The sequence below is a fragment of the Felis catus genome, chromosome D1, assembly GCF_018350175.1.
Source record: "Felis catus isolate Fca126 chromosome D1, F.catus_Fca126_mat1.0, whole genome shotgun sequence".
Classification (NCBI taxonomy): Eukaryota; Metazoa; Chordata; class Mammalia; order Carnivora; family Felidae; genus Felis; species Felis catus.
The window spans coordinates 106,162,836-106,181,709 of NC_058377.1; the positions used below are offsets into that span (position 1 = coordinate 106,162,836).

The following is an 18,874-nucleotide window of genomic DNA, read 5'->3' on the forward strand; positions in this document are numbered from 1 at the left end:
TCCTGAGAGCTAAGGGTTGGGAAATAGAAGAAAAAGCACCTTCACGCCTCCCTTCCTGTGGAAGCCACCAACCAGAGAGATAATTCTGTTTTGAGTGAATCTGTACCAAGATGGAGCTCGAGTTCCAGCACCACCGGGAGCTGGGGAGCAGTTTGGGTCCTCCAAGAAAGCTAGCAGGAACAGTCTGCCTGTCCATGCTGCCTATCTCAGAAAGCTGCTCCCAGGGCAAGCACCATCTGTATCTTCTTTCTTATCCCTTTGTCCTTTATTCCAACTGAAGACACCACCCTCCCCCCCGCCCCCCCACCCACCCATGGCAGAGAACAGCTGAGCCGGGAGAAGCTGAAGAAAACAGCTTTTTATTTGTTACTATAAGAACCAATTACAGAATCCGAGGTTAAAAAAACGGACAAAAGATCTTTATTTCTGAGAATTGGCGTACAAAAGGCAGAGGGGACAAGGCGAGGGAAGGAAAAGAGAGAGCATGGGCTGGGGCTGATGCCAGCTTAGGGGCCTCAAACTCCAATTAGGAAAGTCCGGACACCGGACAGGAAGAGAAACCCCCATTAGAAAAAAAAAAAAGATATAGACATGGCAGTCATGGCAGTGCACGCCCCCCTCCCCCAACCAGGTACCACCACCTCCTATCAATTTACTCTTCCCCTCCCCCATCCCCTTTCAAAAAGGGAGGCAAAATTTTTAAAAAATTAAAAAACCCTCCCCCCAAAACTGTCCAAGACAACTGTGGGTCCTACCCCCCAAAACAGGCTAGGTTCCCACAATGGACCAAGTTCCTGCAGTGTGTCCTCCACCACCAGGCATGGAGAAGCATGGGAAGGGGACGAGCCTCGCAAGTGGTAACACCAGAGGGCGCCCGACCCCTCCAAGGACACACACTTGCTCCCTCCCTCCCTCACTCCTCATTCCCTTTGATACTAGAGGGAAGGGAGGGTGGGTGCCCTGGGCACCCACCCTCTAGCTTTCAGCCCACCTCCCTCCCTCCCCGCAGACGCTCAATCCTCCAGGACAATAGGCTCATTGGTGCTGGCAGGATGTGACGGTGCAGATAGTGGGACCGGGGGCCGCACTGCAATCAGTGGTGGCTTCACCTTCAGGGGCAAATTGGGCCGGCGAGCAGCTCGCCGCATTTCCAGATGGGTCAGAGCCTTCCGCAGGGCCCTGGCCAGGAAAAGAAGAGTGGAATGAAGGCTAGGACCCTCAAGGTAAACCCCCTTCCCCATTCCATGCCATAGTGTGCCTTCTGGCCCATTCTTTCCTGGCACCCCCACCCCGTGCCCAGTCTTCTGGAGCTGGTCTTGTTCAGAATTCCTATTGTCCTTACCCACCAACCTGGGTTATCAACCTCTCAGCCCCTCCTACAGTGGGTGGGCTCCCTACCTGGTATCCTTTGTGGCCACAAACACCACAGGATTGGGAGCATCAGCCGGGTTTAGTTTCTGACGCTTGGCTGCTGGCTGTGAGCTTGAACGAATCCCTGAGGCCAGAGGCCTTCCATTGGCAGAGAAGGGGACCCCGGCTCCTGACATCTGGAGAGGAGGGGTGGGCGCAGGCAGCACAATGAGAGAGGGCTCACAGATCCCTATCAGAAAAAAAAGCCCACCCAATCGGCCTGGCCCACTCCAGCTGTCAACTCACAGTCTCATAGGCCCGTTTCACCATAATGCCCCCCAGACCCCGGTTCTGGGTCAGCTGGTTTCTGTTGATCGGTGTCTTGGTACCCCGAGGTGTTTTTGGTTTCAGAGGTGCCTGGGCCACTGCCAAGAAAAAAAAACAGGAAAAAACTTGGAGAAATTTCGTGTTTTCTGTTCTGTATGTAGTTTCCCTGGGCATCCCCAAAAGCAGTCTGGCAATTACCACAGGAATGTGGCCTTAGCTCACCATGGTAATATTGGACAGCCTATGAAAACCATTATTAACCTACAGGAGTACAGTTGGTTAAACTAAATCTCTTTGGACTATGATAGTAAAAGGATGACAGAGACCCTGAAACCATCTAACTGGTTCCCCATCCCATACCCACAGTCTGGTTTCCCCATCCCATACCCAAATCTTTGACAATAGTTGCCAGGGGCAGCCGCACCAGAGGGTGAATCTTCAGTGGAGTTTTCGCAGCCTTAGGAAGTCGAATGGAGCCTGGAGAGCAAAGATGAAAGCTTTTGAAGGGGCTTCACTACTCAGGCCTCTCCTACGGCCAGGAGCCACATCTAATCTCCTACCAAACCGCTGTGGCCTGCTGTCCCTGTGGTCATTAAACCTCCAGAGAAACACTGGTCTCTGCTCTGCTTTCTGGCCAGAGCACCCAGGCCTGCCACTAGCCCCACCGCTCCTGCCCTTACACTCTGCCTTGATGGCATTGGCATTGATAGGGGCATAGGGTCGTCGGGCAGCCCTCCTCGGCTGTAACAGGTCCCTGCACATGCGTCTGGCAAGACGGGTCAGCTTTGTGGTCTGAAGCAGGAATGTTTGCCTGTTCTTAGCCAGTAGCTTGGCCCGGTTGGCGCTGGTCGTATAGGGGGAGAGACTCTGGGCTTCAGGTCGAGACAAATGACCCCTCGAGTGTGGCTCCTGGAAGAAAGACATTGGAAAAAGAGAGAACACGGATGGGCACTGAGGCTCCCTTGTTTCCTTCCTTCTCTGCAAAAAGCAGTTTATTCCCGCCTGATCTTTTTACTACCGTCCCAACCACCCGTCTCCCCAACCACCACTAAGCACCACCTCCCCAACCCCACACACATCAAACCACCTTTTAAGGTTCTGGCCTTCACCTGAAGCTCACATCACTATGCTTACTGCTCTCCCCTGCCTATTCCCCATCAGTCCTTACTGTTGTGCCCCGGGCAGCCCCCTCAAGCTGGGTCGGGGTCTTCAGTCCCCCATACTTCTTCCAGTAGATCCAACAGGAAGCACAGAGGCGGCACTGCATGTTGGGTGGGCCCCAGGCGTACCACTGGGCAGACTGTGTGGCTGTAGGAACATGGAGAAAAGAGGGAGTTTGGGACAAATATGCCACCTGAGCCCCTTAGGTCCTTGGCCCAGAGAAGACCTCACCCCCCTCAACATCCCTGCCCCTCCCTGAAACTCACTGTGGCAGCTCTCGCAAGTCAGGCCCTTCTGGAATCCAGCCCCATTCATGCCAGGTTTCGAGCCCACAGAGATGATCTGGTTAGGATTTGGCTTAGTACTGACAGGAACAGTGTGGGGAGAAACCAGGAACCGGTCAAGAAAGAGAATCCACGTCCACCTCCTCCCGGATCATTTGACCCTCTGACCCTGACTCCTGCCGTGGTCACCACCAATCACTGAGAAAAGCATTGCAGGGGGGGGGGGGGGCGGGGGGGGGGGGGGGAGGGGGGGGAGGGAGAAAAAGAAAACATGCCAGCCTCCCCCACCTACCACACTTACTAGGTGGGGATATAGACTTGTTTCAGTTTGCTGTCTGCTTCAGCAGCTTTCAATCTTTTCTGCAAGAAGGGGAAAAAAGGAAGAAAGAGAAGGATCAGAGCACCTCCACAGGACGATGTCATCAACTTCAAAGGCAGGGGTGAGCAGGAGGCCCCTGGTCCAGCCTTCCCAGCCCAGCCCATACCTGCTGAATATAGCGGTCTGTGGTTTTCCACATGTAATAAAACTGGACTATGCTGGCGAGTGACTTCCAAGGCAGCTAAGGAGGCAGAGGGAAGGAAGCTGAGCTGGCATCTGGCTCCGGGTCCCCGTTCCCTCACCTGTCGTCTCTTCCACCTCTCCTCCCAGCCCTGTCCACTTACAAAATCCTGGCGAATATCATTGAAATCCTTGCCGTACTTCTCCAGGGCCTCCTCAAACAGCATGGCCTCCGAGGCCGACCACTCCTCCATCTCGTCCCGACACAGCACCGGGCCTCCCTGGGGCACCAGGGTCGACATGGCCTTAGCCAAGTCGTAGCCGTTCCTCTGCAACGTATCCATGGCATGAAACTACCGGGAAGGTGGGAAACAATGCGGATGCCCTGAGACCCTCCACACCGGGCTTCTCAGAGACCCTTCCTCTGTCCCCAGGCTCTGCAGGTCCCCACAGAGCCCAGCCTGCCCGACTTCCCAGCAACCTCTGCTCACCAGCGTGATATCTCGAGAGGCAGCAGCTGCACTCATGTGCAGGCTCGGCTGCCGAATGGAGCTGCTGCAATCTAGGGCTCTTGCGAAGGTCCCCACGGCCCTAAGGGAGATATTAAGAAGTCAAGAGAGAGACAAGAAAGCATGAGTGAGCTGAGGAACTAAGCCAGATAAGGAAAACCACGCAGGCCAAAACAACCAGTCTAGTCCAGCTCTGAGAATTCGATGCAGAGCGTCCACACCGCCCCCAGCCCGTCTTGCCCGTCCACCCACCCCTCACCGGGCCACCACGAGAAACTGATCAATCTGCCGGTCTGTGAGAGGGTTGTCCGGGTCCCAGACCTTCATCTCCATCTTCTGTTGGTTCCGATTATCAGATTCTCCTGGGCAACAGGGCAATGGCAACATCAGGGAGAGGGAAAGGAGAACAATAGGTGCCTTGACACAACAGCACCTCGCTCCCCCCATGCCTCTGGCGTGGATTCTATCAGCCACCTCAACTCTCGGACTTTTCTTCCCGACTGTGCCCATTGGCCCCTTGCAGGTTCCCAAGGTCCCAGCTTGTCAGGGCGATGGCACAGAGCCGTGAAGGCCGTGGAGCCTATGACTCCGCAGCACGCCATTCACAGCGACTACGACGTTACGTGACTCAGGGGCCGCACGCTCCGTCCTGTTGCTTACCCTCTGCCAGACGATCTGGGATCTCGGCTTGGTATTTGCAACCAACTCGGATCTCCCCCTGATCGGCTAAAAGCGTCTTCTGCACGGGGTCGAACACCAGTGAGTAAAAAAAGCAGTCCTGGAGCCAGGAAGAAAAGGTAAGCGGGCGGTGGGGAGCATCCAGCGTTCCCATGACAGGCGGTCCGTGGACCTGAACCTCATTCCAGTCCTACTCTCCTCTGGCCTTCTGGGCACACCCACTCCCCTCCTTCTTTCCCCCCACACCTCTTTCTCACCTCCTTTTCCAAGTATTGGCTCAAGATGTCGGTCTCATTCAAGAGGGTCACGCTGCATTTCCCCCTACAGGAGAGAGGTCCGAAAACCCTAGGTTAGCTCCTCATTCCTTCTCCACAGTACTTCCATTATGCCACCACGCCCCTCCGCTCCATCTTCTAAAGAAGTGCACACCGGCCACAGTGGCCCCGATTGTCCTATACCTTATGTGGGTGGCTGGTAACGATTCAAATTGCCGAGAAAGAAAAAGCTCCCGGTGCTTCAGTTGATGTCGCTGCTGCTCTGACACCCCTGGCTGCTTTGATTCCTCCTCAAACTCCCCTGGGAGATTAAGGAGGAAGACGTCAAGTCAGAAACTAATTCAGCAAGAAGCCACCTTGGAAACTCTGACCCGGGGAAAACACTTCCTATCTCAGCTGTTTTTTTTTCACATTCCCCAGGCATCTGCCGTTTATACCTACAGCCACCAGCTTTCCCACTGAGCCCTCTCCTCCTAGCCCTCTCCGCTGTTCCGGTCCTCCCAGCTCCCCATCACCAGTGCCTTGGGAACAGCTGCTGAGAGTACAAAGAATGCCACAGAAACCCATCCCAAACCCAGGTACCAATGCTCAGATGCCACTCATAAAGCACAAATCTGCCCACACTAGGCCCAGCAGGAACATCACACTCGTCTCTCCTGCGAAACCAGCCTGAGGTTCAGAAACCCAATCTGGTGAACAACTGTCACATAAGGTCGTGTTTACTAGTTTTTCTTTTCAGAGTTCAGGAGACTCTTTGCTCTTAAACATCAGGCAACCGTAACAATCCTTGGCTGTCCACTTGACTACTAAGTTTGTGGGGCTTCTGAGGACAGTATTTCCCAAGCCAGTGCCAACACCTTCCTTCCCAGGAGCTGCGACTTGCCCTGAAACCCTGGTGAGAAGGGTTAACTTGGCTGAGTGCCACCCAAAGTGGGAGGGGGCAGGAGAGCCACAGGCCCAGGCTCATTGGTGCATTGTTCCCAACCTCAGGGAGAAGGGGGGTGGGGGTGCATCGGGCTCCACCCCTCGCCTGTGTGCTCCGCCTGTGTGCTCCGGAAACCCTGTGCGAAACCCTGTGCTAAGGCAAGGGGGGGACCACACCCCCCACCCCTTCTGATTGGACAAGGCCAAGGTCAGCCCCTGCCAGATGGAGCTGGAAACCCCAGAGGGCCAGGGAACTTGGTAGGCCTAGCTCCTTGTTAACCCCTTCGTGCTCAAAGCAGCCTGAAATAAGGAAAATAATTTAAGAAGGAGGAACAAGAGAAAGAGGAAAGAAAGCCAAAGCAGGAAAGGGAAAATCAACTAAGGAAAACAGGAGATAATTTTTTTTAAAAAAGATAAAATCATAAAGAGAAGGAAGACAAGGCAAAAGGGAAAGATATAAAATGGATTGGAGAAGGACAGAAGAGGTGGGAAAGAGCAAAAAGGGCAAGATAACTTTCCGAGCTTCCTATTCTGCCCTTTCAATGTATTCTCGCTACCTCGCGACCACAAAATGAGGCTGCTTCCCTGTCCTGCAAGCTTCTAAGTACCACCTCTTCCTCTTCACCTTGACCTTTGCAATCACCACCCATTGTCCCAATGTACCCCAAACCGTCCCTCAAGGGTCCTGCTTCTCTACAGCTCTTCTTCCTCCCCTATTTAAATACTATCATCTCTTTTCCACCTATCGTTCAGATACACACACTCCCACACAAGTCATATTCTGGCTTTCCTTATCATCGTCTCTCCACCCTGCTTCCAACCCCAACGTGTAAAAACAGGCCTCCTTCTGTAGACCAGGCATTTCCCACCCCCAAACTCACACCCGGGCTTTGGGCATGCTACCAGGGGAAACACCTGCAGGGACATGCCCAGACCTCAGATCATGGGAAGGGGGAGACAGGGAGGGTGGGGGTGGGGTGGGGGTACGAAGACACTCACTGGCATTGCTATCAGCCAGGCTGTTGAGGCTACTAGAAATGTCCCTTCGCCGAAAAAGGCACACAACCTTTGCCTCCACGTTTCCATTTGCTGTCTAAGGGGGGGAAAACTGCAGTTAAAATGGGTTGTTTTAAAGTGGAAACACACGAAGAAGAAACTAAGCATGAAGTAGTTTCTAAGGGGTGTAAATAGAAAAACCCAAGAAACTATGAGGGTTTTGGTTTTTTTTATAACTTTCTTTTTTAAGAGAGAGAGAGAGCATGATCTGGGGAGAGGGGAGGTGGGGAGGGACGGAGGGAGGGAGGGAGAGAGAGAGAGAGAGAGAGAGAGAATGAGAATCTCAAGCAGACTCCACGCTCAGCATGGAGCCCAACTCAAGTCTCCATCCCACAACCCTGGAATCATGACCTGAGCCAAAACTGAGTCGGACCCTCAACCCACTGAGCCACCCAGACACCCAAAGAAATTACAAATAAAGAGACTCACATTTAAGGACAACTTCCAAACTTCTTTCCCCTAGACTTTCCCTTTCCTTAGCCCCCAAGAGAAGGAATAGGAAAGCTCCCACCTAGCTCTCAAAAGCCTTTCCTGAATACACTGAATGAATAAATGAATGAATGAATGAATATGAATGGGCACTTAGGATTAGGGCTGGTTTTTCTCTGGATCTCTCTCTCTTCCATCTGAAGTTAGTGACCTCAGAAAAAAAAAAGACCCCCTGGAGGGAGGGAGGTACCCGAAGGGGCAGGGGTGGGACTATGCTCCACTCACCTTGTTGAGCTCCTCAATCCGTCTAACCAGGTAAGGATTGCTGGAAGAGTTCTCAAAATAGACGTAATCTGTAGGAGGGGGTGGGGAAGCACCGGGAAGATCAGAGGAGGAGATGGGAAAGCCAGAGCACCAGGGTCAGAGAGAAAAGAGGCCTGAGGGGACCAAAAGAATAGGTAGCACCAGGTAGAGAGAACGCTGAAATGTGGAAGTAGAGAGACTACGAGAAAATGAGGGATTCCCCCCCCCCCGCCACCACCACCACCCCTGACCACCGAGTTCTAATATCAGATCTTTCTCTCAAAAGTGAGCCTCAACGAAGAGACAAGAAACAGGGGGTCCCCCTGCAGTCCCCACAATTCAGCGATGGAGTTGCACCCCGGCATCGGCAATTGTTCGCTCTAGTGCCCTCGCCTTTTCGAACCCAGGCGCACAATAAATAACGCCCCGGGGGAGAGGAAACCTCCCGACGGTCCCGCTCAGGCGGCAGAGCGGACGCCTCGGCCCTTGGTGCCCCCTGCCTGCCCTGTCAGCTCCTTCCGCACCACTTTCCCAGGCCCCACTTCCGACCCGGGGCCCCAGACGCGGCCCCGAGAGTGCCGTCGGGGCAGCCCGCAGGCTCTCCAGGGGGCCTCGGCGCCCGGCCGCGTCGCGGTCCCCGCACCCTCGCTCCCCGTGCTCCCGGTTCCGGTTCCGGTCCGCGCTCGGGACCACGCCGCCCCGGACGCGGCTCCTCGCGCTGCCGGGTGCCGAGCCTCTCCAGCCCCGGTCCCCGACTTCTCCCGCCCCGGGCCCCGCAGCCCCTTCCCCGGTACTCACCCCCCACCCGGTACATGTTGGCCGCCATGGCCGTTCCCGCCGCCGCCTCCGGCCGCACAAAGGGGTCCGGGAGGCTCGCGGGGGCAGGGCTCGGCTCGAGGCGAAGCCCCGAGCGCGGGGCTGGCGCTTCGCGGAAGTCTCGGTCGGGCCCGCGCAGCCGGCACCTCCGCTGCCTCAGCCGTCGCGGTTCATCCCGGCCCGCGCTGTCGCCGCCGCAGCTACCGCCTCACGCCCGGGACGCCGAGGCCAGCGCCGGTCCGCTCGGCCTCTTCCGGAACAAGCTCGGCTCCCGCCGGACCGGAGCCAGGTTCTGACTCTCCCCGCCCTCGCCGAGCCCCACCAGACGTTGGGATCTGCCGGCCGCCGGGAAGGCTTGCCCTGCCCGCCTTGGGTTTCGCCTCCTTCCGGAACACCTTCGGCCGATCCGGAGAACAAGGCCCGGCGCTCGGCTCAGGTCGGAGAGCGAGACCCCAGAGATCGGCTACTTCCGGAAAAGGTTCGGCTCCCTCCGGCCAACCGCGGCCCGGCGCTCGGTTATTTCCGTTGCAGCTCGGCCCCTCCTCCGAGGGCGGGAGAGGTGTTGGGCTTAACTCTCTCCTCGCCGGAGCCCCTCAACTCCGCCTGCGGCCGCGAAAAGACTCGCGCGCCTTTGCGCTCCGCCGGGTTATTTGCAAGCGGCTTTGCCTGTTATTTGCATGAGTGGCCTACGCTCCCCTACTCCTTCCAAACTCCTCTTTTCCTTCATCGCCACCCCCACAGGGCCCCGGAGGCGCCCAGCCGCGCCCCACAAAAGGACTGGGAGGCGACTTTGCTTTTGGTTTATTGCCCCTCAGCAGGCGGCAGGAGTCAGGGCCCAGGCTGGGGCTGCCCGGCTCAGCCAGCGGGTCTCTACAGTGTGTGCGGGGTGCCGTTCGCCCCCTCCAGGGAAACGCGCGATCGGGAATGTCTCGAAGTCGAGGAAAAGTCGGCCCCTGGTCCTGGGGGTTTCGGGTGGGCGGGGCCGCGCCGCAGGGCCGGTGGCTCCCCTCCGGCAGCGGTCAGACATCGAGAGAGGAGGCGGGGGACAGGGAGGGGGTTCGAGAGGGCGTGGCGGGCGCCGGCCCCGCGCCCCCAGCGCCCAGCACTCGCCACTGGAAGATGCTGGCGTCCTTGCCGCCCAGCGAGATGAGGTGCGAGTCGTCGTGCGTGAACCGGACGCTGGTCACGTGGCTGCCGTGGCCGCCGTACACGAGGCTCGGAGCCTGGGCGGGAAAGAAGACCGAGCTGCGGTGGCCGGGGAGCCCTGGACCCGGCCCCCGCCCGCCAGGCCCCAGAGGCCCCTGGAGGCCTCACCTTGGCGCGCGCGCACGGGTACTGGAACAGGTGCACTTTGCAGAAGTCGTCGGCCACGGCCACCACTCGCTCGTTGTGGGAGCGGCACAGGGAGTTGATGTCGGTGCCATCCGAGCCGTCTGGCCACACGCCTAGCACAGCAGCCGGCCTCAGTATGGCCTCCTCCCCGCGGCCACCCACGGCCCAGGCTCCGCACCGTTTCCGGCGGTCAGGCAGCCGAGGCCGCCCACCGGCCGCGTTCCAGGCAATCCTTCCCGGTCCCGGCAGCCACCGAGGGCCAGAGGGGCCTCCTGGGCTGGATCTGCCGGTTTCTTGACACCCACCCCTCTGCCACATGCCCAGCATTCCGAGCCCAGTGCGGGCTCCACCTTACCCCGCACACCCCACCCCACCCCACCCCACCCGCAAGGTTCAGAGGCCCTGCTCACCATAGACATGGAAGCCCAGCACGCACGTGTAGGTGGCCCACTCCCGGTCTCGGCTCTCATAGCGATTTCTCAGCAGCTTGCAGCCTCCAGCCACGTCCCCTGGGGGGAGGGAACCCACCCAACTCAGCTCTCCCCCTGCCCTCGGTTGCCAAGACACCGACCCACCGACCCACTGACCGGGAAGGGTAGGTTGGAAGGACTAACTTGAGGTAATGGCATGAGATCTGGTCACCTTGGTAGCCCTCAGCCCAGGGCAAAACCCAGCCCCATGCACTTCCTGAATCCTGAAGTTCTGAAGTTCCCCTAACAGCTTCTCATCAGTTCTTCCTCCCTGGCTAAGTCAATTCCTCCACACCTGCTGAGAAACTTGTCCTAAAACAATCTTTTCCTAGCACGTTCCTCAACTCCCTCAAGTCCTCGTGGGGAAAGGCATGGTGTAAAACTGTGCAGGGTTTTTCAATTCACAATATTTCTCCTACCTGAACAATTCCAACTCCACTTCAGCCCCATCTCTACCTGGAGCTGCCTACATACTCTTCGTCCCCTCCCAACCAGGAGCCTCCCACCCCGAAACAAAACCCAGCCGATTACCCATTCCCCATGCTTTCCCCTACAGCCACTCACAGTAAAGGATCTCATAGTCCCCAGAATTGGACATGATGAAATTCCCATCTTTGGACCAGTCAAGGTGAGTGATGAAGCTGGAGTGACCCTGGGAGCAAGGGTCAAGAGACTAAAAATGTAGCTACCATTTCCCATCCCCAGGTCCCCCTTAGTGCATGAGAGCCCTTCCAGTTTACCTGCTATGGCAATGCCCCACCCTCCACCCCGGCTTCCTCACCACACAGCGGCCAAAGCGGCTGGACTTGGCACCCTCACTGGAAACGCTATAGATGTAGATCATGTTGTCATGGGAACCGATGGCCAGGTACAACCCATCTATAAAGACAGTCACTCAGAGAGGGAAGGGCCAGGGACAGGTCTGGGTCCAGGGTGGGGGTGGCTCCCACCTGGGCTGTACCGGACCACTGAGAGCTGCTCATTGCCATCAGTGACATCAGACACGATCTCTCTGGTCTCTGTGTCCAAAACCAGCCACCTGGAAGGGAGGGGGCGGAAAGCAGGTGTGAGGTTACCCATCCCGGGCAACGGGGTTGGCAAGTTGGAGAGCGTCAGAGACGCCAACAGAAAGGCTGTGGTGTAGACGGGTTGCCGCTGCATTCTTATGCCAGGAGATCGGAAGACGCTAAGGAGAGAGAAAGGGTGAGGGGCTTCTGATGCCTCTAAGAAAAGAATACAGGAACCTTATGGAGTCTGTAAGCCTGTCGCTTCCCTGTGTCAGTCTCTCCCATGTCCCTCCTATCCCCCACAGCTTTTCTATCCTAAGGCTCAGAGGGGAGAGTGGCTGGGTGTGATGACAGTTGCCACAAGCAGAGCAGGGGAGGCCTGGGCTGCAGAGAAAAGCAATGAGAAACGAGAAGGTGCGGTTGGGGCTCCTGAGCCACACTCCTCCCCTGCCACCCCATTACCGGGGCCCTTCCCAAAGCTCCTGCTTTCCCCTCCCAGGAATCCTGGCTCCTCTCACCTCCCTGTGTTCAGTCCTACGGCCACAACTGCCCCGCTGGGGTGGAAGTCAGCACAGAGACCAGTCTCCTGGGAGGGGGGAGAAGGTGAATTCAGGAAGATGCCTTCCTAGTGAAGGTTCCCGGACAGACACCTCGTCATGTTGGTAACACCAAAGCCTTCTCCTCCCAAGGATGAGACAGGGAGGAGAGGGACAGTAGACCTGGGGTGGAGGCAGGGTGTCACTGGAGCCTAAACTAGGCGATACTCAACATATTTAACAACCAGAACTGAGCTAGGAGGCTGTGCCAGAGATTAACCATTTGTTGCTGGACCAAAGGGAGGTCTGGGGGTTTGGGGGCAAGGGGGAGGGGACAGTGCCTAGGGGACACTGGAGGCATCCGCACAGAAGAATGCAGATTTTGGTAGCCAACACAGCCATACCAGTACAAAGCGGCTGCCCCTGGGGAGAAGGAAGAGGGATGCTGGGGAAGGAGTGGGGTCCACAGAAAGCCATGGTGGGTGTGGCACTGGGGATCCAGGGACACGGGGCTCTACCTTGAGGTCAATGCTCCAGGCCAGCGCATGGCCCTCCCCATCCCACAGGCAGAGTTGTCGGTCATGGCCACAGGTGAGAAAACGGTTCTGGAAGGGATGTGTGCAGAGCCCCCAGAGCTCATCCGTGTGACCCTGCAGCAGATCACGGGCTGTTACCTCTGCCCCTCCTCAGTAGCACTTCCCACCCTCCTCCCTGGAGCCCTTGGCCCTCCAACCTGGATTACAGGGGAGAAGCCCTGCGCCAGATCTCCCCTCAGCAATGCATTCTTCGTGGTTCCCACCAGCAGCTCGGAGCCCAGCCCCTCAGCAATGGCCCGCACAGCCCCAAAGTGTTCAGGAATCTGCAGAACAGTGGCATGAAGTCAGGGGCCCCCTGGCCATTCCTCTCCCCACTCCCTCCTTCGACCCCAGGCTAGCCCTCACCTCAGCCTCCTGGAGAGCCACCAATCCCGGCCCCCACTGGACCAGCCGGCGGTCCCGTCCGCCACCACTCAGTACAGTCCCATCCCGCCGGAGACACAGGGCAAAGATGGAACCTTCGTGAGCATGGGCCTGGGCCACAATCCCATAGGTCTCTGTTGGCAAAGTCACGAGTGGGTCATGCTGTGGGGGTACAGGGAAGTGGGGAACAGAGGCAGCCTTGGCCGTCACAACACAATAATAACTCCTAGCCGCTGAGCACCTACTGAATGTGATCTCTGATCCTCAGCTATTATTTTACCCAGTTTACAGACTGAACAACCGAGGCTCAAAGAAGCGAGGTAACTTCCTAAAGGCCACACAACTAGTGGCAAAACTGGAATCTGAACCCAGGATCTGGCAGACTCCAAAGCCCCAGCCGTGTCGCCCCTACCCTGCCAGCCGGCCTTTCTAGAGGGTCCACAGAGATCTATCAATTCTCATGGTTAAAAAAAAAAAAAGGAAAAGGAAAATCCTCTGTTTCCCACAGACACCCTCTGGGGCACTAGACTTCCCAGGTGCCACCCCCAACCACATACCTTTGGCCCCACCCCTGCCTGGGGTCCTGGCATCTGAGAGGCTCCGTCCCCAGGTGAGAATGTTCCCCTCTGAGTCCCCCGTAAGAATGTCCCCATCCGGGAGGAACACAAAGCAAGGGACAAACTTGGGTTTCTTGTATTTCTAGGGGAGAGAGCAGAGATCAAAGGGAAGGCCAAAGACTGAAAGTCACAGACCCTTGCCAGCTGGGTGGTATCAGGGTCTAAGGTATTCAGACCAATACTTCCATCTCCACTCTGTCCTCCCCCCCCCCCACCCCACACCCATCCACGCCTCACCCCAAAGACACCCTGTTTCCGGGTGAGAGTCCCGTTCCCAGGAACCCCTGCTCCTCCACTCCAGTTCCAGAAGTGGACATGCGATTTCCCACTGGTGACAATGCAGCTGCTGTCGCGAGGGCTGAAGCCAACGGCCAAGACTGAGTCATTTGTACTCTGAAGGGAAGATACCAGATTCAGCCACCCCAGGCCCTGAGCACCTTCACTTGACTTGACTCCAGTTTGCAGCCTGACAGCCGGTCTGCTGATATCCTGAAACCCGAGGACAAGCCTTCCTTCTGGACCCAGACCCTGGTCCCCTCAGGGCACCCCTCCCTGTCACTCACAATGCCAGAACCACCCTGATGCCTAAGACATTATCCCTCAGGAAGCCAGAACTTCTGAAATCCCCATTTACAGCCTCAGAGAGGCTAGGGGGCTTCCTCCAGGTGACCCGGCCAGAAAGGAAGTCAACGTATGGGTAAGTCTGCAGCTCTCTATACTTCACTGCCCTCAGGTCCCTAACCACGGTGCCCCGCCAGGCCGCCTGGACTCCTCACCTTGATCTCAGCCAGCTTTGTGCCCCGGCTGCAGTCCCACACGGACAGCATGTGCTCATTGGAATCATCCACCACACAAAGAAAAGCACCCTGATCCTGAGAATGGGGGACACATCGGAGGGGCCGAGTGAGGCCTAGAAGTCTGTGGGTTCATGGTCATTAGGCAAGGGCTGCCATCACAAGTTGAGCGGGCAGGAGAAGGGGACACCTGCTCCTTTCTCAGGAGAACCGGCGGAGTCAGGTTCAGGAAGGCCAGAACTTCTGAGGCTTCCCGGGGAAGTGCAAGAATGAGGTTCCTGGGCAAGGAAGATGGGGGCCTAGAGGCTTTGGGGTCAGCTCACCGCAACTGAAAAGGCCAGGGCTCCCACGCCCCGCTCGAAGGCCCCCAGTCCAATCTCCTGCAGCTTCAGCAGTGTCTCTGAGTCCCAGACGTGAACCACAGGCTGCAGGGGCTGGGAGAGGAGAAGGGGGTCAGGGGTATGAAGGAAAGGCAGGCTGGAATTTCATCCTGGCTGCCTGGTGTTGGGCTTTGGTCTTACCTTTCCATCTTTATCCACTCCAGCTGTCTGTCCTGAGGCTACACGAACACCATCGGGGTGGACGGCCAGACTAAGTGGGGGGAGGAGACACTCTAGGGAAGGGGGTCGGTCTCTCAAGACCCCTCAGGACACCTTCTCCATGCTTGCAGAGCAGCAAGGCGACTCTACTCTCCTGCTCCTCCACACCCACCCAGACCCTGCTCCTGCCAAGCCCACCGTCCCCACGCCTAGAGCCGCCCGCCCACTCCCAGGTCCCAGGCCCCTCACCATCGAACACAGTCCGTGTGGCCCCGGTAATGTCGCTGGCCGCCACCTCCAGGACCCCCTGGGCCTCCCTCGGGCCGGTACAGCACCACCACACAGGCGATAAAGTAGACCACCTCCCCAGAGCGCAGCACAAACAGATTAGAGCGGGAGTCACGACCCCTGTACCCGTAACTGGAGTGGGGATCACAGTCAAGGAAAGGGTCAGATCAAGGGCAGAATGAGGAAGAGGGGGCAACGGAAGACCTTCTGGCTGGCAGCACCATCGGCAGAGGATGGGAGGGGAGGATTCAGAGGGCTCCCTGATCCCGCAGGTCCAGGGGGAAACCATAAAGAAGGGGGGGTTCCCAAGATGATTAAGGTGGTTCCTGGGGGATTGGAGGGGGCAGGATACACCCAGTCAAGGCTGAGGGTCTCCGGGGGTGGGCCGCTGGGCAGCTCCTCAAGGCTGCGGATGCCAGACGGGATGTACATGGTAATGGGGCGGCCGCGAAGGAACATCTTCACTGAGATGCCTTCTACAGAGAAAAGGGGGGTGTCAACCACCACCCTGCAGCCTCCCTTCCAGGAAAGCCAGAGCAGAACTCTACCCACCACACCTCACAGGTCCCCCAAAATAGCTCTCAGGGCTGTCGCCCAAACCCTAACACTGTCATCCAAGTTATTCACTCCTCTGTACGTACCCAAATTGTAGTTGCTTCTCCGAGACCCAGGACCCCCGGGGCTGGAGAGGGGGTCTTTCCCCCCACGGCTGTTGGGAAGAGAGAAAAGCATAGGGATGGGGTCAGGGCCCAAGACCTAAGTGGGGAAGGGCAGGACACAAGAAAGGAGGTTACTCCAGAGACCTACAGAGTCATCTCTGCAGGCTTTTAGTTTGCATTCGGAGCATTCGGGGCCCCAGAGTAGATGGGGACTCTCAGCTCCATGTAAGAGATGAGAAGACTCAGGCCATAAAGCTTGTAAGAGCCAGTGCGGCAGCATGACAGGGGGGGAGCCCTTTCCTCTAGACTACCAGGCTTCTGGTTGACCTTTTCATTTCTCTATCGGTAAAATGGGACCAAAGTGAATCCAGAATGTACACCAGCCCTGCCTTTCAGGGATCTGGGAGATCAGCAAGGAAGTCTTTATCTCTCAAGGGGAAAGTAACAGGTGAATTCCACAGATAGCTGTCATTAGATCAAAAACGTAGTGACTTCTCTTCTGAGAATACAGGGGAAACCGAGGACATGGCTAGAATGAACACTCAGGTGTCCTGGGGCCTGTACAGACTCTGAGACAACTATGTTCAGCCACTAGAATTTCCCCTTGCTCTGTAGAAATAAAGCCTGGTTGGGGGTGGGGTGGGGGGCGGTGAGGGGCAGTGGGGGGAAAGCTCCGAAAACGGTCATCCCGGAAAATCGCGAGAGCTTTCTGGTACCTCTCGGAATCCTGGAAGGTATGTGGTGATACGATGGAACCGAAGTCAGGGAGAGGAGGGTTCAGATCCTAGTTCTGGCTGTGTGACCTGAGACAAATGACTTAGCCTCTCTGAGCCTGCTTCCTCGCCTGGACAATGAACAGCATGAGACCACCTACCCCCCAAGGGTGTCGTGGGAACTGAATGAGACGGAGGAGGTCGAGGGTTTAGCACAGTGCCGGGTACACAGCAGGCGCCCCTGGGGGGCTTGTTCCTTTCTTCCTGTTGGGCGATGAGGTCCCCCCACCCCACCCAGGGAAGTGAGGTGAGGGATGTGGAAAGTCAAGAGCCTGAGCGTGGGGTGGGGCGGGTTGGGGGTGGCGGGAGCCTCGCCCACCTCTCTGTGCTCCCTGACCGCAATAACAGGTTGGCCGAGGAAGCTGCCTTCCGGGAGAGTTTCTGCCGAGGCCGCTCTGAGGGGGATGAGGAGGAGGAAGAATTTCTCCGTGGCCTGGTAGGAGCATAGGGAGCTGGTAAAGATCGGTCCCTCTCCTCACGCTTCCCAGTCCCTCCGCCGGCCCTCCTGGCCCCTGCCACAGGACACTTACGTGTCAGCGCGCTGTGGGGGCTGCACAAGCCTGAGGATCCCTGGGGGGCCAGGGGAACCACTGCTGCTGCTGCCCCCTCCTTCAGACTGGGTCCCACTAGGCTCTTCACTGCCCCCCTGTGGGGCTGGGGGCCCATTGCTCAGGCCAGGGGGTCCAGGGGACGGCTGCATCTCAACCTCTGTCTCCGTCTGGGTGCCCCGGCTCACCAAGGAGGGGCTGCACGTGGGTGGCAGTCCTGGGGGGGCTGCAGGGCTGCTGGGGAGACAGTGAGTCAACCTGATGCCCCCAGAGGCCCTCGGAAGAAGAGGGCGTGACAACCTGCCTACCTGTCCCTTGTAGGAGCTGGGGCGCCAGGGTCCTGCAGGGAGTTGGGGGGCGCCTGCAGCCGCAGCAGGCGGAGGGCTTCTGCCAGGGCCGCCTTAACCAGCTCCATCTCCTTCTCCTGCACCTGAAGCCGCCGGCTCAAGGACTGCAGGGCCTCCTGAGCAGGGCCCTCACCTGGGAAAAGGGCAAGAAGCACTCAGAATGTACCCACCACCTGAAGAAAAGGGTTGAGGGGATTCTGACTCCCCTCCGACCTTGCATTCGTCCGATAGGACTACCCCCTTCAAGCAGCCCCGGGCTTGGAGGCTGGCCCGGAGGGGAGGAGGCGGGTGGTAGAGAATCAAGGGCCTCCTTCTGGCAGGGCAGGCGAGGAGCCTGGCAAGGCTCCCTTCCTGCTGCTGTCTCAACCTCCGCAAAGACAGGGAGTACCATGGAGTACCAGGGGGAAAATATGGAGTACTGCCCAGGAACGTGGGAACCACAGAGGGAGGCGCAGCGCCGGCGCGGGATGCCGGCCCACCCCAGAGCAAAGCTCAGGTCTCCAAGGCAGGCAGAGAAACTGAGAAGGGGGGCGCGAAAAGAAGAGGGCGCCCCGAAGAGTACAGTCATCTGAGGGCTCACAGGACCAGGAGGAGAGATCGAGAATGACAGGAGAGGGTATCAGTGGAGACGGAGTCATAGTGAAGGTCCCAGGGTAACGGGTCAGAAGTAAAACGACCCGAAAGACCATGAGAAGAGGCCCGGAATAACATAGGGGGCAGAGAAACATCGAGGGGCCCAGAATAGCATGGGGAATAGGATGACGTTGAGGAAGTTCGAAATGACAGTAGGAGATCCAAATAACTAGGGAGAGCGACCTGAGGAACAGTGGAGGATGCTCAGAACCCCTGAGGCCGAGGAGCACGCGGGGACGCCGCCAGACAGCCGTCGGGCACTGGCAGCGGCCGACCGGCCGGCGCTCCGGGAAGGGGCACGCCGCCCGCCCCGCCCCGTACTCACCGGGCCCCCCGGCCCCGTCCATCCGGCCCCCGGCTTGCTCCGAGCGGCGGCGGCGGAGGAGGCTTCTAAGCCGCCGGGGCCATGGCCAGGGAGAGGGGAAGGGGAAGCACCCCGGGGCGCGCGCGCAAGGGTGCCGTGCCACCCCCCGGGGGCGCTGTCGGGCGCGGGGAAAGGGCCTGGAGGGGGCGCTGTGGAGCGGGGGCGGCAGGCTCCAGGACCCGCCGGGGCCTCGGACTCTCCCGGGGCCGCTCTCGGCTCCCGGGGGTGGGGTGGCGGGGCCGTCCGGGGCCCCAGCGCCGCGGCACAAACAGGCGCCGGACGCGGAGCCGCCAGGAAGCGCGGGAGGGGGGGCGGGACGAGGGGGGGGGGCCGGGCCGCCTGGTAACCCCTCCCTGTCCGGGCCTCGCGGCTCAGTCCCCGGGCAGGGCTAACCCGC

The 18,874-nt window shown here is 58.3% G+C and overlaps 2 protein-coding genes across 7 annotated transcripts; both read right to left on the reverse strand.

The window, feature by feature from the left end:
• Positions 1 to 338: 338 nt before the first annotated feature.
• MTA2 (metastasis associated 1 family member 2) lies at positions 339 to 9,242 on the reverse strand. 2 transcript variants are annotated; one of them, XM_023239949.2, is made up of 18 exons: positions 8,594 to 9,242; positions 7,778 to 7,845; positions 7,007 to 7,100; positions 5,267 to 5,384; positions 5,066 to 5,129; positions 4,791 to 4,908; positions 4,390 to 4,492; positions 4,113 to 4,212; positions 3,786 to 3,974; positions 3,608 to 3,682; positions 3,424 to 3,482; positions 3,105 to 3,202; positions 2,846 to 2,985; positions 2,358 to 2,586; positions 2,065 to 2,154; positions 1,657 to 1,775; positions 1,399 to 1,547; positions 339 to 1,179 (listed from the first exon to the last, which is right to left on the reverse strand). In XM_023239949.2, the coding sequence occupies exons 1-18, from the start codon at positions 8,619 to 8,621 to the stop codon at positions 1,014 to 1,016; spliced, it is 2,007 nt and encodes a 668-aa protein (XP_023095717.1). In that variant the 5' UTR covers positions 8,622 to 9,242; the 3' UTR covers positions 339 to 1,013. The 2 variants fall into 2 exon arrangements, with proteins under 2 accessions (XP_023095717.1, XP_023095718.1); XM_023239950.2 differs by lacking the exon at positions 8,594 to 9,242 and adding an exon at positions 8,320 to 8,445.
• Positions 9,243 to 9,395: 153 nt separating this feature from the next.
• EML3 (EMAP like 3) lies at positions 9,396 to 18,675 on the reverse strand. Of its 5 annotated transcripts, none has more exons than XM_023239948.2 (22): positions 18,439 to 18,675; positions 17,442 to 17,613; positions 17,116 to 17,367; positions 16,905 to 17,018; positions 15,795 to 15,862; positions 15,506 to 15,629; positions 15,115 to 15,285; positions 14,848 to 14,917; positions 14,650 to 14,760; positions 14,309 to 14,404; positions 13,770 to 13,925; positions 13,473 to 13,614; positions 12,898 to 13,049; positions 12,690 to 12,815; positions 12,475 to 12,606; positions 11,939 to 12,006; positions 11,364 to 11,452; positions 11,195 to 11,292; positions 10,978 to 11,065; positions 10,354 to 10,452; positions 9,926 to 9,946; positions 9,396 to 9,834 (listed from the first exon to the last, which is right to left on the reverse strand). In XM_023239948.2, exons 1-22 carry the CDS (start codon positions 18,458 to 18,460, stop codon positions 9,482 to 9,484), a joined length of 2,724 nt encoding a protein of 907 aa, XP_023095716.1. In that variant the 5' UTR covers positions 18,461 to 18,675; the 3' UTR covers positions 9,396 to 9,481. The 5 variants fall into 5 exon arrangements, with proteins under 5 accessions (XP_023095716.1, XP_023095713.1, XP_023095714.1 ...); XM_023239945.2 differs by having other exon boundaries at positions 9,926 to 10,056; XM_023239946.2 differs by having other exon boundaries at positions 17,116 to 17,370.
• Positions 18,676 to 18,874: the final 199 nt, after the last annotated feature.

Coding starts and splice junctions, on each gene's coding strand:
- EML3 (XM_023239946.2), bottom strand. CDS start 18,460: ATGGACGGGGCCGGGGGGCCCG. Junction 15,863..16,904: donor CGGTCAGGGAGCACAGAGAG/GTGGGCGAGGCT, acceptor TCTTCCCAACAG/CCGTGGGGGGAAAGACCCCC. Junction 11,293..11,363: donor AGTGGTCCGGTACAGCCCAG/GTGGGAGCCACC, acceptor CTGTCTTTATAG/ATGGGTTGTACCTGGCCATC.
- MTA2 (XM_023239949.2), bottom strand. CDS start 8,621: ATGGCGGCCAACATGTACCGGGTGGGGG. Junction 3,203..3,423: donor CAAGTCTATATCCCCACCTA/GTAAGTGTGGTA, acceptor TGTTCCTGTCAG/TACTAAGCCAAATCCTAACC. Junction 2,155..2,357: donor CAATGCCATCAAGGCAGAGT/GTAAGGGCAGGA, acceptor TTTGCTCTCCAG/GCTCCATTCGACTTCCTAAG.